At 41.5% G+C, this 19,636-nt stretch overlaps 1 protein-coding gene across 1 annotated transcript; it reads left to right on the forward strand.

The window, feature by feature from the left end:
• Nucleotides 1–8,537: 8,537 nt before the first annotated feature.
• On the forward strand, nucleotides 8,538–18,825 carry TMEM114 (transmembrane protein 114; the record flags this gene model as incomplete). The annotated part of the gene is made up of 4 exons (XM_082064614.1): nucleotides 8,538–8,721; nucleotides 9,731–9,811; nucleotides 16,108–16,245; nucleotides 18,593–18,825. The coding sequence occupies 4 exons, from the start codon at nucleotides 8,538–8,540 to the stop codon at nucleotides 18,823–18,825; spliced, it is 636 nt and encodes a 211-aa protein (XP_081920740.1).
• Nucleotides 18,826–19,636: the final 811 nt, after the last annotated feature.

The raw sequence follows: 19,636 nt of genomic DNA on the forward strand, positions 1-19,636 counted from the left end.
TTAAGAGAATGAACTAATCTTTCACTGTTTTCACACTCTGGAGTGTTGAGCGGTAATGAAATGGAAAACACAGTGAGCCATTCAGATCTCATATTGGAGTTTCTGTGGGGAATTCTATTGGATGAACATCTGACAAAAATGCTTTGGAGATTTGTTTTCCTTTATCTGGCTCCTGTGAAAGAGCAGAATATTATTTTACTTCCTGTGGTGATAAGCTGCCACATAAATTATTACTGCAGTCCCTCTGCTGGCATATTCCCCACTGCTATAAAGTGCTAACAACATGCAGACAAAGCAGATTGTATTTGTCACAAAATCTTACCAGTTTGCAACAAGAGACACTTACTGGTATGCAGGCTAAGTATTACTGGAGGAGTAGCTAAAAAGCAAGGTGTTTCACTACACTACATGGGATCTTTATACACAAGGGTATATTATATAAAAAATGGAGCTGCTACCATTTCTTTTATGAAAAATGCAGTTAGGTGTTACAGGAGCCTGTGTGGCTGCAGACGTCATAATGGGGGTGATAACTTCATGACATGTTTAGGGACAATGTAGCTCTGGAGATGCGGTTTCCATATGACACACAAGAGGGCTTTGGCAGCAAATTCCTGACATCTACCTCTTTTTTAAAGACTTTAGTATGCACCTCAGTTACATTCCCTATCTTCCTTACAGCCATGTGAGCTAGGAATTCGCTCAAAGCAAACAACCCAAGAGTATCCCATAGTCATGTCACAACATGAATTACGGGACTTAAAAGACTTCTTCCCATATGATTTTTGCCCAGTCATTTCATGGCCCAAAGGACACTGCTAGGACAATTCCTTACAGTGTGCCTTCTAAAATTCCAGCACTGCTGCAGGAGGCTCAGAGGAGAAGAAAACGATACAGACATCCCTGAAAAATATGTATCACAGGGAAAATCTAATTCCTTTGGAACAGGTGAGAGAACAGAGCTGATTGTAAGAAAACAGGAATAACCAGATGAATTAATACACCAGCACATATTTGGTCTTAAACTGTGCAGTAGTATACCCCTGACAACTCATTATATCTTTCCAGTATGTATTGTACTGTCTCATTATATGTCTATCAGACAGAAGCACATTTTGTAAAAACAAAACAAAAACAAAACAAACCAAAACACAAAACAAACAAACAAACACACACACAAAAAACCAACAACAACCAAAAAAACCCAAAAAAACAAACTGAAGGCTGCCAGGAAGAATAAGTGTATCAACCCTCATAATTTCAACCTACTGTACTGGGGCTGTTGAAAGGAGATATGCTGAACTAGTTTTCACTTCATCTTGTTTACTGGTATCCAAAGTATTTGAGACAAGTTGCTTGATCCATCAGGCAGGATGAAGAAATGTCAGGCCACACAGCAAATAGAAGGACTGTTGCTTTAGATGATAAAACAGTGAAGAATTTTGCTCTGCTCTCCAGGCATGTATGGCACCTCAGTGCTGGTCACCAGGCTGAAAATTCCTAAATAACTGCTTGAAGTTGAAAAGTGCATGAGAGGATTAACTGAAAAATAAAAAGAGCAACTGCAGCTGTCAGCCTTTTTGTCTCCACACTTCCTGAGTATCCGTTGCTCCTTCCCAGGGGAAACTAAGAATCATACTGCCTCACCAGCAAGAAAACTGAATTACCGAGCACTAAAATTAGCAGCACAAAGCTAAAATCCACAGTGATTTCTTTTTTCATTAACTATTTTGTGGTTGTTTATCAGATACATTCACACTCTTCGACTACAGCATTTTTCTCCACGAGCTTATTCAGAACAATAATTTGCATGCCTTTGAGATCAGCCCATCACGGCTTCTCATGCCCAACACAAGCTGATTTGCACAGAATGTTTACTGAGAGAGGCATGTATGTAATGCCTCAGGTGATTCTTAGAACAATGTCAATCAAGTGACTGTGATTGCAAACACAAAAAAAATCCTCAGTCGGGGGAAAAGCAGCAAAATTAATGTAAATGCAAAGCTCTGTTTCAATCCCAAGCAGATCAAGTGCACAAAATACAAAAGCCATGCTGATTCTTCAGCAGCAATCAGGGATTGTGAATTGTCTTTTAAATCAGCATCTTGAAACTAGATTACAGCGAACTGCAGAAAAGTATTTTATAATTATGCACTCTATACTAAATGCTTTCTTAAAATTTTAGCAAAGACTTTACCATCGATCAGTGCTCCAGAAAGTAAGAGCAAGTGCCATCCATCCATTCTGCTCAGCACTACTTTTCATTGTTTTTTCAAGCATGTCAGCCTAACAAGACAGTGATTCAGCCTCAGGCATTTCTCAGCCTGAGACCTGCGGTGTATGAAAAAGAGGAAGGTAAAGACTTTACCTCACATACCAGACAGCTCTACAGAGGTTAAACTGCTTGTTTTAAATGATCAATTGGGCCAATTTCATCCATTGACTGAGTCCCAAGAAGTCCATGCTAGAGATAAACAGGGCCTATTGAAGACAGAGTAATAATTAGATAATACAGCAGTTTATTGCAGGCTGTTCACATCATCATTAGGGATCATTTAATCTCGATTTAGATTCTCATTAGACCTGCTCCTCTCAGCCATCCTGCCCTCCTCACCCCCCTCTCATTGCATCCAGTGCATTTCCCTGCACACACCATGGCAGACACCCTCTTTTGAGCCAGCTGGGTTAGCCAAAAAATGCTGCTGTTCCTGTCGCTTAATACCATCTGCCTTCTTGTCTACTGGTGTTAAGACTGTAAGAGTGTCCCATAATCCCCTTGAAGCAGCGTCATACACACGAGGTCACCTTCATCTGCCTCAGGTGGGCAGTATTTCACTTGCTCTGTAACAAATCATAACTTTAATGGAAATGGGACACTTTTATTAAACTAAGCACTTTAGCATCACCATTGACCTTGATACTATGATTTTTTTTTTTTGCATCACATCCACCTCATTCATTTATTCTGTGATCTGTTTTAGAGGCAGGCTGTTAATATCACCTTTGTTCACAGTTTGAGGATTCAGACCAGGGTATGCTCTAAGACTCCTAGAATTCTCATCCATAGACTGAGTGCTTGAGGCTTTATTTTCTTAACAAAAATACCTGGATAAATAGTGTCTGGGTAGCACCCAAGAAGGGACATTTCTGTGTTGTAACATTATCTGTCTCTTTTTTCCCCCACCACATCTGCACCACTAGATTCTGTGGAAGAAGCAAGAGACCACAGCCTTTCAGAGACGAAACAGACGTGCTCAGCTGGGAATTACACAGGCTGGGCAAACCGCAGCGGACAGACAGACCCTGACTGGGTATGGATGGAGAACAGAGGCTGGCCGGGTGTCAGAGCTGATGGGGCGATAAGCCTGAGGACCTAGAAAAGCCTGTTGCAATGCAGGAGACCACTTCGAGACAGCATGGCAAGGCAAAGGGAGAAGGCCTGCCCTGGGAAAGTCTCAGTGGAAAATAAGTCCCATATTTTAACATGTTTTCTTTATTTTGAAAGCTGCTTTGTTCCTTTTCCTTGATATGTCTTAGAGACCGAAGTTAATGCATCCTGCAAGTCAGGGTGCTGAGACACAAGAGGCAATTTTTTTGAGCTCTTTTTTTCCACATGCTTCTTCAACAGTGGAAAATCTTTTTGTTCTGGGTGGATTGGTTCCTCGCCGGTTTTCCTGCACTGCCTTTGTGCTGCGCCCTCTTTTCCTTAGTCTTCCTGAACAGCATTTCTCCTTGTCAGGCCTGTCACTTTCAGTGTTTGAGCTTATCAGCCTCTGTTCTACCTGCTCAGTGCACTCAGATCAGCGATACATCTTCTTCTGCTTGACACACTACATAAATACTTGCTTGACTAAGATTTAGTAACACAAACTTCCTTTTTTTACTTTGTGTTTCCTACAGCAATTTCCAGTAAATCAGATTATGCTTCTCAGTTTTATTCAGTTCTTTGTATGTAGCCATGTCAGAATTCAAACCAGTGCTCCATAAATCAACTTCCAGAGCACACAACATTCGAGAGAAGAGAAATGAGACCAGCTGTTCCTTTTTTCTTTCAACACTTGCTTCTTTTTTTTTGTATGGCATCTTTCTTGTGTATCTGAGGGATGTGAGGCTAAGGCTACTTTTGGGGGGTATATTTAAATAAAATATTTGAGCTGGGATGCCCTATGGTGAAACACAGTGCCATTATCACTGGGGATTGCCAGGTGCCTGACTGAGAAAAGTGACACATCAGAACAGCCTTGATCTTTGGGTGTTTTACAGTGATGGCAATGAAGCCCAGAATAAAATGTTAGGAAATCTTATATTCAATACAACAACGAGGTCATTTTCAGATGTCATTAGGTAGGATTAGAAGTAGAATGCCTAAACCAGGAGCTTTTCTTTCACATCCTTGAACTAACACTTTGTACATTCAGAGCACTGGATTAACTGGATCCTTCTTCAGACCAGCTTTTGCTCATGATATCACCCAGCATGAGCATGGATAATCAAAGCTTTCCCACACTCTATATTCTGACACAGTGAAAATAGAGATACCTGGGATTTACAGTTCACCTCAGTCCAAAGAAGGAAGCCTGGGTTTCACGTGACAAAATACAGAAACACACAAATACATGAAGAAAGAATGCCAAGGGAGCTTATTCAGCATGTCTTGAACCTTCCTTATATATTGCTTATAGCTTGTATGAAAGCCAAAACCTCTAAAGACAACAAAATACTAAGTTTTGGTACACATAGTCTGAGCAACTGCCTGAGACCCCATGGGGCACACCACAAGCTCATAGGTGATGTTCTTAGCTGTTTCACTATGGAGTTTACAGGACTCACTGGTATATTTTCCTTTTTTGCACCAGCAGTAGTAACCTATTATAAACCATAGTTTTGTGTAAATGGTGACAAAATGATAGATCCTACTACAGATTTTTTGTTGCTGTAATTTGCTGGAATAAAATTGCTAGAATTTGTTGCACTAAGGTCATAGAATATAATCTCTCCAGTTGGCTCAAAGGGAGGTATCCCTCCTACTATAACCTCAACAACTAGTTCTCCATCAAAACAATTTACAACAAGACATAAACAAAAAAAAAGTTGGCTGTGCTGGGTACTTCAGGCATGTCCCTCCTGTAATTCGCCTTTCAATTCTATATGACATATCTACACTCCATGAGTTTCTTTGGCAGATCAGGTAATACGGAGCAAGAGCCAGGACATTGTGATATATGCCCTGTATTCTCTCATCAGAGATAAATTGTGACCGGTCAGTCATCCTTTAAATTCACTGCAGGTTGTGGCTGTTCAGAAAATGGACGTGAACTGCATGATGGAAAAATTAAATCTGCAAAGGAATGGTCCGTCCTCAGATCAACCAGCCAAAAGCTGCTAATTTCAAAGGGCAGCAAATCTGAAAATTGTAATATTGCACAATGACTTTCTGCTTTTCTTTTTTGAACCACAGGGGAAGTAATTGTGGTAACTTTTTAATATCTTAAAATTACAACAAATTTCAGAATCCAATTAGCTTTACTGGAATGCTGAATGATAAGCTGTTTTCTGTTTAATTCTTCAGTCGACGAAGAAAAGTAGAAAAAATGAGATATTTCCCAGGAGAAGATTGTGAATGACATCAGGTGTCTTGATAGTACTTGTTTCTGTGGCAGCAATTAATTACAGTCATTGGTACCCATTCTTCCTTAGTAAACATTGTGGGGACCCCTCCTTTCCTCAGTTTACATGTAAGTTACTTATAGTAAACGCAATCACCTCTTTCACAAATACAAACACAGCAGGGAAATGAAATAAAATAAACATTGGTGAAAACTGAGGACTTTATCTTGCAATAAGAGTCTTTTTTAAAAAGAAAGGTTTTGATGAACATCGCATAAAGTATATGTGCTTACTGAACTCGTGGGGATAGTTTACATAGTTTGAAAAGACAAACGCCAGACCTATGTATGAGAGGAATTGCTTTTTTAAATCCAGGCAGAAGTTGAGTCCAGACCGAACGTGGATGTTTTGCTGATAGCGTGTTTGTAATAGGATTAATAACACGCTGTTTCCCACTCTGGGCGCTTATATTCAGCGAACTATTTTGAATGACTGACCACAAAGTGCCAAATCACTTTCTCTGGCTTCCACTCCCTCCTTTGCAGCATTAGCACAATTAGCGTGGTACTTGCACAGCAACTTTACCTCAAGGATTTCATCTGGACTCGGCTCTCAATCATTAAGGATAACGGGGCTGAGGCCTTTGCTGCAGAAGGAGCTGTACTGCAGATGCATTTTGCCCAGTAAGAGTCCCGGGAAGCTCTGCTCAAGAGGGAAGGCTGCTAATTGTGCTGCATCCCACTCTGTGGACTAATAACTGACTGCAACTTTAGAAGCATTTTATGAATTATCTGATATTCTGGGCAGCAGACTGGTGTAAGCAGATCTAACCAACACCTAGTCTGTCTCTGCCAAGTGAATTTCCCATTCTTCACAAAGATATGTCTAGATTAACATTTTAAAGCTTTTATACTGAAAATCTTGGTTTAACTTTTGGAGTCTTGTGTTCTTTTTAGAGACCTCAGTAAATAGGAAATTAAATCTCTGGAGAAGCTAATCTGTACTACTGGCTTTTCCTTTAATTATGAACCTTTTCTATAATTAATACATTAAGATGTTTTGATGAACTCTACTTTTTTAGTTTTCTAACTTTGTAGGAATTATTTTCTCCTCAGCATGAGAATGAATGTCTAAATAGGTTATGCTTTTGTGGAAATTAAACCTCCATGTAGAGCTGATTTATTTTTGACATAATTTTTCTGTCATCACAGTCTGGTTATAAAAGGATCAGGGACTAGCAGGTTCTAAATTCTGTTTACTGTTAAATTAATCTAGACAGATTCTACAAGGACCTCTGCATATCTTGATGGCTAAACCAACTTATTTAATAATGTTTCTAAAAATAAGCACATGTCCAGAACTTTGTGGGCCCCTACATTAGGACAGGAACTCTCCAGGACACAGATCATTGCTGGTAAGCATTTTGTATGGTACCTGCTTAATGGCTTGGACACAACTGGGTTAAATGTTCCCGCAGTTTTACACCCTTTGCTTTCCCTTGGTTTTAACTGGTAGATGAGAATGGCTGATCATTGCAGTGGTGTGATGGTTTAGATGTATGAATGCCTCTGGTTCCAGATTTACGAGAAGAGAGATGATAAAACATCTGCTCAATACATGGTGTTCATGGGGTTAAGTGAAACTTTCAAGTAACTCTGCAAATATAGTTGGAAAAAACAGAGAAGCCTATGGTCCCAGTGAAGGCTCATGTGCCCTAAAGCTCGCTGTTTTTTTCTTAACTGCATCAGTGAGTCCAACAAAACATTTCACGTTGCTTCGTAAACCTTGTGTGGCTTCTGTCACCTGACCATCACAATTATTAATACAACAAGGTAACAGCTGCTTAGTTTGTAGAACTACACAGGCACTTTCATGTATCACAAATAGAACTTGGAGAGGTAAGAAAGAGATGGCAAAAGCTCAAAATAATGCTCTAGCTGCTTAGCAGTGTATTCCTGAATGGAAAGACTGTTATAATCCCAGCAACATACACCTTTCAGTACTTTTGCAAAGCAACATGTGGTCTGCAGTGCTGACGATTACTGTGTTTAAAGAAACACTCTTTCTCAAGGAGTGTTTTCCTTTTAAGTGACCCTACTGGTTTACAATAGCTTGTTGCCATGGATGGGTAATGATGTCACACATTCTACCCTGTGTCCATGCTAGAAAATAAATGAGATTTATTTTTTTTTAATGACTAGTACTTACTTAGCAATTCCCTGGAAGGCCTGAAGAGAATTATGAGTAAGTAAACAAGATGCCCTATTGACCCTGCACTTTGTTGATACACCAGTAAAACGACGTAGTAAAACCCCACTGTGAATGCTCTGCAGATTTGAAAGTAAGGTTGTGTTACTGCAACTCTCCTTGTTACCCAACAACTATCAGTGGGCTGAAAATCAGGAGGGGAGGTAAAGTGTGGTGTGGGGGCTCACACATGAACATGCGTGTCCTTGGAAACTATAGAACTGTGTATGGTTCTGAAGTTTTTGGCAGGGGGTGCACTGGTCGTGTGCTCCCGCTGTCAGTGGCGCTGGGACAGGAGGACGGTCCCAGGCAGGACACACACGTCAGTGCATCATCCAGCAACCACCCCCCTGCTGCCTTCACTCACACAAATTAGGTTAAATCCGTCCTTTTGAGATCAGCATCTGGAAGGCAAAGAACAAGGGGAAATCTCTGGTGAATACAGACAGCAACAGCAAGGCTGTAAGAACACCAGCACTGTCACCGCTCCCTCCCGTCCGCGTCACAGCGGGGTTTGCAACGAGGAGGTTTGTGCCCTGAGGTGGGACCATCGCGGAGTCCCGAATCTGCCCGTGCTGTCTAACAGGGCGGAGCGGGGGCGGCCGGGCGGAGCGGGCCGGGCCGCGGTGGGCCGGGGCTTCTCGCCGGCGGGCGCGGGCGGGTCCGGGCGGGGCGGCGGCGAGATGAGGGCGAGCCTGGGCCTCCTGTCCCTCCTGCTGGCGCTGGTGGGAGTTTCCAGCTTCGTCTTCCTCGTGGTGGCCATCGCGACCGACTTCTGGTACATCATCGATGCCTCCAAGCTGGAGACGTCGCGGAACGGCACGGACGCGCTGAGCTCGCACTCGGGGCTGTGGCGGACCTGCCGCGGTGAGTGGCCGGGGGAAGGGAGCGGGAGCGGGCTGGGGGGCCCGGCTGCGGGGCAGCCCCGGCGGCTGCGGGACCTGCTGCTCTCCCCGCCCCTTGGGGTGCTCCGCACCCATCGGCAGCTCTTGGTCAAATCTCTCTTGTGTTACTTGTCGAAGGAATCGTGTTCTGCCACTGTAAGCCTACTATATGTCAACTTTTAATTTAAACTAATTGAATAAATATTAACCACCTGGAAGGAAACAGATGTCTTTTAATTGTCTCCAGGGGAATTAAGGAGCAAAAGTTTTGGGTTCAAGCCATTAAAATGATAAATAACAATATAAATAACATTAAACTATATATATATATCTTATATAAATAAACAATATTAATATAAATAAAATATGATTACTTTGAAATGTATATCTATACATAATATAAATACAAACAAAATTAACTTAATCCCATGCTAACTAAAGGTAAGTGACTAAAGACTCACCAGGTTCACCAAGTAATTGCACTGTGTTCGATCTCACTTGGTGTTTCACTGTTATGGATTTTAATGAAAGACCCATAAACCCTATGTGGATAATACAGGATTTTCCTCGTTTAGTTTAATTTGTATGCCAGGCGTATTACCTTTGGTCTTGATTCCACCATTAAAAACAAGTTGCAAGTAATGTGCAGAAAAACAAGTTGTAGGTAACGTGCAGCACAGGTGAGAAAGGCTGTTACTTGCAGTGGCGCAGGGGAGAAGGGGCTGGCTGAAGGAATTGCCCCCTGTGCTGTACTCTGAGCCCTGCTGCGAAGAGCAGATGTTTCCCTCCTGACTTCAGTGGTCGGAGGGGTATAGGAGCAAAAATTGGCCAGTCCTGGGTACTGAAAATCCTCTCCTTCCCTGCCTAGAAATGACTGTTTTTAAAGCAGATAATACTCTTATGAGTTATGTGTAGACTAAAATAAAAAAGGATATATCCCAATAACACATTATAGCTTAAATTTTCTCATTGTTTTTTCCCTTCTCTATCAGTGAGGAGCAAATGTTACCCTTTGATAAACCCCTTCTGGCATGAGAATGCAAACATCACTGATTCACACAGGCAGCTTTTATGTAAGTAACTTTTATGTCATTTCTGTACCTCACCCTTCCCTCCCTCCTTTGCCATTTACAAGCTCTCGTTTCTGATTCAGAGGGGGAGCTCTTTGAGACAGTGGTTTGACTCTGCTTCTGTACGACATCTGTTGCTGCATGTGGTCTTTCAAACTGTTGACATCACCACCTAACTGATGTCAAGTTCAGCTAATTTATTCCATGGGAGCAAGATATTTCTGCCTGGAGTGGCTCAGGAATTGATAAAAATAAAAGGCGAGAATGTCTTAAAATGGTACTCTCTCCCTCAAAACCAGCCATTTCCCTGAGCGATCCTTCAGGGAGAATTAGAGTGTCTTTGGTCCCTTGGTGCAGCATTTCGTGATATGGCTAAAAGTGCAGCAAACATGGCAAAGTGCTGATGCTGATGCAGCCGTGTTGCACCAGTAACTGGGAAGTTAAAGAAGGAATAAGATCCCAGTGGGTCGCTGAAGCAGATGTACAAACATATCGACAGGTTTGAGACTACAGCACGGGTTGTTTCTGTGCTTTCAAATTGGAAAGTGTCATTTCATTAATCTTCCTTGCTTAAGACAGAGGCCTTAGCTGATTGGTATTGTTGAAAGCAGGGAGGATCGGTTAAAACGATGTCTGCTGGATCACTTAATCCTTTAAGAGTTCGAGGTTAATTGAACCTAACCAGACTGATCACGTTTTAAGTGTGAGCACCTCAACCATTATGTTAGGGATAATCTAATGTTTTAGGACAAAACTATTAGCATTTCAAAAGTTGCATTCACATTTGCGAAACATACAGCTGTAGTTTTTCTAGGTGAGGAGATTTTAGAATACAGCTCTTCAATAAAAGCTGAATTCTGCAAAAACAAAAGCAGACACTATACAGACCTCTTTTTGTTATAAAAATGGTATTGTCTTGTAAACAAAGGACAGCTCTTTTGTAGTAATGAAGTGTAAAAAAATAATGAATATGAGTAAAAATTGGATTCATATCTGTGTGTTCAGACTCTTTGGAGCCTCAGGGAAATTTTTAATCTCTTACTGTCATATCAAGTACTATTTTTAGGCTCCTGGACAAAGAGTTAGATGTGCGAAGACACTTGCAGATTTTATTACAAGCAGATGTAGTCTGCCTAAAATATATGGGATAAGAAATCAAAGATACTTTTATTGAAAGAACCTACTAGGTTTGATTAGAGTGCCCTACAGAGTGAATTTTTTGATATTTTAGATGTTGAGCCTCAATGATTCATTGCTGTTTCAGTGTGGTGAGGCTACAGACCCACAGCAATAGCAGCTGAACATAGGAGATGCCATGTCAGTTCTTCTTAACTTCTAGGAATATAGATACATCTAAGTGACATGCTAGGTTTGTTAAGTTCTGAGATACTACCTCCTACTGCAGCCTTACACTTCTTTCTTAAGTATTTTCTGACTGTGTTCACTGAATCGTGTTTAGGCTGAGCAGGGCAAACCTTCATCTACAACACAATTTAACCGGAATTTTAGAGGACAATTCTGGGATCGTGGATACTAGTGTGGTTAGTAATTTCTGTATGGGTTGCTGCATGGGGCACACAGGCTAATTGCACAGTTTGCATTCTTTTCCTGTGTGCAGGTGTCTGTGTGAGGCACATTCACATGGAATTAATCTCATTCTGTGTAGCTGTACACCCATATTTCTCACTGTTTGATTGGCAGACTCAATTTCAGGGCCTCTGGCAACATCAAGCATGTTTCTTGCCCATTATTCCTAAAAAGATTTGGAAGAGCTGTCTCCTAGTGCAGACACTTAACTAACACCAGTAATCCCATCCACTGTTCTTCAGAGCTCACATACTCCTCCTGGCATGTCTTAACTAGACACAAGTTCCAAAAAGGTGGAAGAAAGTCTGTACGTGAGTGCAAAGCGCTGGGTCTAAGTGGGAACAGGAGTGCAGGTCACTGCCAGAAGACAAACCATTAGAGAATGAAGCTTGTTATAAAACCAAGAGTGGAGTGTGCAGCTGCCCACGCACAACTGCTGGGGTTATTCTCCCCAGAGTGTTTCTGGTTTTTCTTTTTCAGACAGCACTGCAGTAGGAACCATGAGGTGCAGAGAAGTTAGTGGTTCCTGCAGGGAAGTCAGTGCTTGCTGCAGGGAAACGATCTTTGCAGTAGGAGCAGTTGCTGGTACCTCAGCTGGTTTAATGTAACAGCTGCCTTGGTCTCTTCCTCAACAAAATTAGTTTAATAGTACAGTTCAACTAGACGGGATTTCCTCACAGCATGTGGACCCTGTAACAGTCACTAACCAGCTGCTTTCACACTTCTCCCCACTCTTTATGGGCCTGCTTCATTTTTACTGAGTTGGATGTTTATGCTCCTGCTCCTAATCCCAGAATGTCTTATTCTTTGGCTGCCATTGCAGTTTTCCTGGGGATTTATAGTTCTTCACAATTTTTCCTTCATGGTTTAAGTTATCAGAAGGAAACATCTAGAGCTGGAATACCAGGCAAGAGCCGGTTCAGAGGCCAGCGAAATTAGCCCCAAATGATGTACCTGTAAATTCTAACTTTATTATGGTAGGTGTATACCTAAACAGATCTGCTTTGTTTCTGGACAACAGTGCAGTGTCCTCCAAAGAGGTTTCAGTGAACATTTACTTTGGTACTTAGAGCAGATATTACAATAAATTTATGCAGAAATCTGAGATGACTTTAGCATCACTGCAGCTGAGACCTAATGAACAACAACTTCTGATGAATGTTCTCATTTTCAAATTCATTGATATCGTAGCAATAGAATGTGAACCACAGTGTGTCACTTAACGTTTATCATTTTACCCATTCCTGGTATTGAAGGTGTTTGTCAGTGCCCACTTGTATCAAGTCTCTGCGGTTTTTCTTTCAGTTTAGCTCAGACACTTGTTGCATGAGAAGAGCACAAAGCCAGAATGTGGACCCTCTGAGCAATCCTCCACCATCATTTTTTCTCCACTGAACAGGAGAGAATCCAGGTCTTCGTGTCCCTGGGGTTTCAGTCTCACATTTAGCCACACACAGCAGGTCTTTCTGTTGCTCGTTGTTGGTCTAAGTTGTTTCCTCCCCTCCTTCCTTGCGAGCAGGTCAGGCTTTCTCAGCGCAGCGTTTCTCCCTGCCTCTGCCAAGTCTTCCCAGAGCAGCCCTGCTGGTTTTAGCTGCTGCCAGCATTCTGTTTCAGCTACAAGCTTTGGTCTTCCTAACTGGCTATTTAGTTGTTGCTGGGGAAGATAAACAGGTCCTTAATTAAGGTCTTCTGAGCTGCTGCCATTTGGAGTATTTCTGATGAGGTGACTATAGCAGATTTCTAGCGACTATTTGCTGTTACAAGCTGTGCAAACAATTTCAAAGTTAGTTTGAAACAGCAAAGCTCCAGCGTGTTAACAGATGATTAATAAAACTGCCAGGTCTGCAGCTGGTACTTTTGATGCCATTCAGGTTTTCTAGGTTATTCCACGGATTTCTCCTACAAACAACTCAGCAACAACTGTGTTGGGTGGTAAATTAGAAATGTCTGCCACATTTACAGAGCTGAACACACTGCCGGTGTCATTCTTAGAGGTGTTTGGTCAGACATCTAGTAAAACAGCTTTGGCTAGCTAATGTAAAACTACATTAACTCACACCAAGCAATTGAAGCATTTTTGCTAGAAAAAAAACGAGTTTTTAAATATGTTCATCAGTTTGTTTCAGTATTTTCAAGCTTAAACTATCGAATCTTCCAGGTTGGACTGCAGAGAACTCTGGTGTTGAGAAACAGATGTGGGAAACTGAATTCTGTTTTACAGGGAAGTGCACACACCTCTTGTGCAAGATGCTTAGGTTGTTGGTTTGGTTTTTTTTCAATTAATTTTATCAAAATGAAGACAGTTATATGTACAGTACATAACGAATAAATATATTTTTCAACACAACCTAAAACCACTAAAATGACTGCACATTTTATGTTTTGACTTCTTTCACAGATTATTATGGAAGACAGAAACACAGTAAAGATATTTTAAGGCATGTCCATCTATAAACTAATTCTGTCCCTCTAATCAGGAATATAATGGCATAAAATCATATGCCAGACAGCGTGAATTCAGATTCCTGAGTGGTTTCCATGGCAGCATTTTAGAATAAGTTTCCCAGGCAGTTGCAGAGTTCATAGAAGGACAAATGGGTAATAAGTATTTCACTAAAACACTAGAGGTGATAGAAGTGCTGTTTAACCATATGCATTCCATTAAATATTTGATTTTTAAAAAGCTGCGGGTGATTAATGAGAGATGTGATCCCAGTGGTGTGTAGGAAAAGTCAGGCTCTGTCACAGAGGGATTTTGGGTTTCAGCTGAGATATCCCTAAAACTTACATTTTCACTGAAGAAGGCATAAAAATGTTAATTGCATCAGATTTTATCCCCCCAAGGCCTAAGAGGTGTCTTATGTGCAAGACTAAATCTAAGAGGACACGTGGATGTCAGAATGGTGGGGAATCAAAATCAGGGCTGATACCCTCAGGAAGCACAAATGGGGCAGAAGCCAAGCCTGTGCCTCCTGCCTCCCTAGAATATGAGAACTAAATAGTGTGCCCAGTCTCTGCTCTGTCACATCACATCCCTGACAACCACTTCAACTATATAAAACTCTTGACCCAAGTTCCATGGCTGTTTCTCCTCTTGGTATTCAACTAAGATATGCAAACAGTTTTGACATAGTGGTTTATACACAATAAGATGAAGATTGACATGACCATTAGCATCCAAGAATTGCTGTAGGTTTGGGTTTCTTAGCCAGCAGCAGCAGTCATGGCCGGTTTTGCCGAAGGAAAGTCCAGGGAGTATCCTCAGATTTAGAAGCAAGGAGAGAGGGTGCTCCATTCGGTGCAGAATGCCGCATTCGTGCGTTCTGAGCATCAACTGATCCTGATCTGGGGATATGTGGGACTAGATACGAGAATATAATACCAGTGTAAATAAATAGAAATGGAAGAACAATAGGGTCACCTCCTAAAACTTTGTCATTTGCCACATTTTTATTTGTCAGTATGTTCTGTACTACACAAAACAAATAATTATGTCTTGAAACCATGTTCCAATCAAGTAAACAAATCAACAGTGACTGCCCTGATCCCATGCAGGCTCTTCCCACCCTTCCAAGGTTCTAGAACTGAACAGAGATACTGACATGATTGTGTCTTATCTTTGTAATGATACTGAAGAGGATAAGCTGGATCCTTAGCTGGGCAGCTGGAATACATCCACCCCCGGGGGCAGTTGCAGTGCCCTCAAAAAACTGATCATCTAATCACACACAAACTGTGATCTCTTAGCTGACTTATTTTCTTTGGGAACCAGCTAATGGTGTATTGTTGTTCCCCTGTGAAATTAAATGAGACACTATGCCCAGAGCCCTTCAGAAAGTAGATTTTAAGCTTTTATTTCTTAGTAACTGTGAACTTTGGTATGAAATAAATGGATACTGGAAGCTGGAATTACTTTTTTTTTTGTTGTTATTATTCCATAAAAGGTTGGGTTGAACACTGTGGATAGATTGCATAAGAGGGAACAAACAGTGGATATGAAAAATTACATAGCAACCTTCTGTTTACACAGCTATTAAATGTTACAGGGATCAATAAAGACTAATGTAAAACATTTAGCATGGGAGGAAGCAACCAGGATGGGTTAATGTACTTAGGGAAGCTGCTGTAGAAATCAATGACAGACAGAGATTCAGACCTGGATGGGAAAATTTACCTCTAGTTGATGGTCAGCTGCAACGAAGGAAAAGGTCAACAGTTTGCTGGAACAGCTCAGCAGAGCACATGTGACAGAAAAGCAAGCGTTAAACCAAAGCGTCTCCTGGATCTCACCACCGAACAGAGCATTGCCACGCACTGCGATCTGTGTGATTTGGATAACCAGGGCTACGTTTTATTAAGGTGGTCAGTGACTACCTAATATGCAACGCACCACCTGTTATCCAGCTAGGCTTAATATCCGAGAACAGTTTAATTGCTTAAATATATCCATGTAGACAAATCCTTTGTATTTGTGGTCTCTGTTTGAAACACAGGCTGTGATCCTGTAAAGGGCTTGCTCTGTATGTTACCTTTTTCTCCATACTATACCTTTGTCTTGCCAACTTCAACCAAAAAGCCAAGAGGTTGTCCATCTCCTTGTTTGTGCAGCCCGGAATAAGGCTTTGATCCTGATCAGGGACTCTGCACTCAATAATTATTAGAACATCCAGTGACACTATAATAAAACATTAACATTCTTCATTTTTCTTCAGACATGCATGGAACATTTGTCATCCTGATGCCCCTCAGCCTGATATTGATGATTTTTGGAGGAATGACCGGATTCATCAGTATTCTTGCCAGGGCCTACCTACTGCTTCTAATGACGGGACTGCTTTTTCTTTTTGGAGGTATTGTATCAAACTCCTGGCTTAGCTCTTTTAAATAATAAGAGATTATATCTGGGAAACATCACTTTGTCTTCCAGGGGAAAAAGAAATAAGAGTTTGCTTTTAGAATAATGATGGTGTTCATTCACTTGGTGTCTGTTCAGCTCCCAGTGGGATTCTGGAATAGAAAACTGCCACTTAGAGTCAGCAAAGGCAAATAATCCCACACAACCATACATCCTTGTGGAGTGAATCACACTTTGAACATGGGTTTGCTGTGCCCATTAGCACAAAAGATTTAATACTTTCTCAGCACAGTGCCCAAAAATTCTGTGTTTTAGAAAATCATTTATGAATTCAAACTAAAACCATTCTGTTGAAGTAGTAAAACTGTGTTTAAATCCATCTCCGTTTTCTTCTCCGAATAGATTTCGGTACTGTTTTCACAATGTAACTTGAAGCAGAAATTTTCCTCAACAGTAAAGGGTTCATTATTGGCCCCCATCACCTGGTCATACAGTCCTGTTTCTAAGAAGAGAAAGCTAAGAGATTACTGGAAGCAAATGCTGCTGTCTCAAAGTCTTGACTGACCTTTTGAGTCTGAAATGCTCTTATGAAGACCAACCATCCTCCGTTATGCTTTTCTTTTGGAAAACAAACTGACAAACAAAACAAACAAAACTTTGATTTTCTTAGAACATCAGAAAGCTGCATTCACTAAAAAGGCCTAGGCTATTTGAAAAGTACTCCAAATAGCAGGTGAAAGATGAAAAGCCGTGAAGTACAAAGTGTGATTATCCTGCTGAGGAGTGGAGTACTGTGCCTTTTGAAGACACTTGGATTTGCAAAGGTGGAAAGGAAACACAAAGACAGTATTAGGAGAGGGATGCTGGAATATGTTGTGAAAATACAACTAGTTCTGTTTCCCAGCACAGCGTGATCAGGCTGCAGCGTGTTCTTTGGTGTGAGACCAGCCCCTGCTCCCGCTCAGGAGCTATCGTTCAGCTGTTTCAGCTGCATTGAGGCTTGATGCATATAATGGGCATGGATAGTTTTATAGGATATTCTGGTTCGTGAAGTTCAGTATTGATTAGACAGTTCTGTCTCAGAAAATATCAGTATTTGTTGATGCAATTCCAGAAACCCAAGTTCTTTGGAAAACACCAGAACCGATATGTTCCACATCCCAGGACATCCTATATGCTTGCCGTTGTTTTGAAATGCCACCGCATTGACGGGGTATCACAGAACTCAGTGTACCTTGTTGAAAATGTCAACAAATCAGTCATTTCCATTTCTGCTGACAAAACGTATAAAGTCATTTTTTCCCCCCTTGCAGAGGACTTAGAATAAGGCACAGGCGTCATAGCACGATTATTCATGAGTATGGATTTTGACTGTTGGATAACCCAATACTCTTCTGTCTTGGTTTGCCTCTACTCAAATTTGTCTCTCTGGCAAAAATGCGGACTCATCTAGACTTACACTGTGATTTATCAGAAAGCCAGGCCAAAATTTTCCTCCCTCAGAAATCAGAGAGACGCTGTCTTGTCCTACAAGTGTTCCAGTACCTACTTATTCTGGGCTACTGTCCTTTAATCCAGGACCTTTCTATCTTGACTTTCCTGCCACTGATTCAGTAAAGTTATGACTTTGGTCAGTATATGTCTTTTGAGTGACATGGATGCCAGGCCCAGGATGTAGCCTGTGCTCTTGCTAGATGTGCCATTCCCTAAATTTGCTGGCTTCTGTACAGTCCTTTCATTCTGAAAACATCTGGATTCTGTTTGAGTGCCTGTATTGATTTATTTTTAGTCTGCTTCAAGGATGCCTTTGGCTTAATTATTTGGAAGTGACGAATAGTCATGACTCCACAACACTTGGTGAGAGGTGACAGTAAAGACCAATACATTTACATTGAACGCTTAAACTTTACGATACTCAAAGTTAGAAAACAGCCTAAACTCAGATCACTGACCTGAAATGCAAGAACCTCTGTCTCCGTGGCCTTTCTTACATAGAGGTAAACAACTGTATGTGGTGACAGCAATGAGAAATCAGGATGCATTATAACAGAGTATTGAAAACAGAGATGGACATGCATTAGATATCTGTAGAAGGCATGAGTAGATTTTTATTGTGGGAGGCTTGCTGTTACACATTTTGATTCAGTATTTAACAATGAGAACACATTAAACTCAATGGTCAAAAAGAACCCTCTCAACTTCGCTCTCACTCTTCCCTAAAAAGTAGCCTCAACTATACTTTAAAGGTGAAGAGAGGCTACCTGGTAATCTGTCCTGGGTAGATAGGAAGGAGTGGCAAAGAAGGCCTAAAAGATATCCAATTATATGTTTTTCTTTCCCAGCTCTTGTTACACTTACTGGGATCAGTGTCTATATTGCATATTCAGCTGCTGCCTTTGAAGAAGCTGTCTGCCTCCTGAGGAGTAAAGATCTCCTGGTAGAAGTGGACATCAGGTTTGGCTGGTCGCTGGCTCTAGTCTGGATCTCCTTTGTTGCAGAAGTGCTCACCGGGGCTGTGTTTCTCCTGGCAGCGAGAGTTGTGGGTCTGAAACGGCGACGTGACCAGGCGTTGTGAACAACAGGTATAATTGCAACAACAGAACCCTGCAGAGCCTAGAAATGTAGATTGCTTGGTCCGTCTGGTCACTGGGAGTAATGATGGCAAGTGAGTGGCAAGGCTGTGACTGAGTATCTTGTCAGCTGCTGTAAACCACAAAGATTCTGATAAATCAGTAGAACATTTCAAGTGCTGTCAATAAGGAAGCCCTTGTGACTTTAGAAGAAAGTACATTGCAGTGTTAGTGTTTCAGAATAATTGCATCTGGCAGCTCACAAGACATCTCCATTCATTGCTTAGAACAGGGCAGATTTCTTGCTTTCTTTTCTCCTTCCTGCTGTCCCAGCAAAGTGCCTCAGAGTACCTTGCATGCACAGTCTACTTCACACTTCGTTTCTCCTCCGAGACTCATAAAAATTGTGCCTAGGATTCCGGTCACGTAGGCAGCCTCTTGGTGGTGGGTGGCGTGACCTTCCTGCTGCCTTTGGGGACACACAGGTGGATATGATGTCTATGCACCGGAACCCAGGGAGAGAGTGTGAGATGTAAATATCCTCGATTAATATTGCATACTTAGCATGGGTTTGTTGCACAAAGTAAAATTGAAAATAAAGTTCCAGAATAGAAAGAACTGCAGAATATTTGGAGAACTGTAGTGATAATCTCCAGAAGCAGGGCATGGCCAGGGCATCTGGTGAGGTGAATATTTATCTGTACTCTGGCAGACATGTTCCATATTTATAGGATCTTTCTTTTCCTTTATGTCTCCCCAAGGAAGCTATCTTCTCTCCTGTACTGCAATCACACTCTTTCTTTGTGACAACACACA

The sequence above is a fragment of the Streptopelia decaocto genome (genome assembly GCF_964273445.1).
Source record: "Streptopelia decaocto genome assembly, chromosome: 13".
NCBI lineage: Eukaryota > Metazoa > Chordata > Aves > Columbiformes > Columbidae > Streptopelia > Streptopelia decaocto.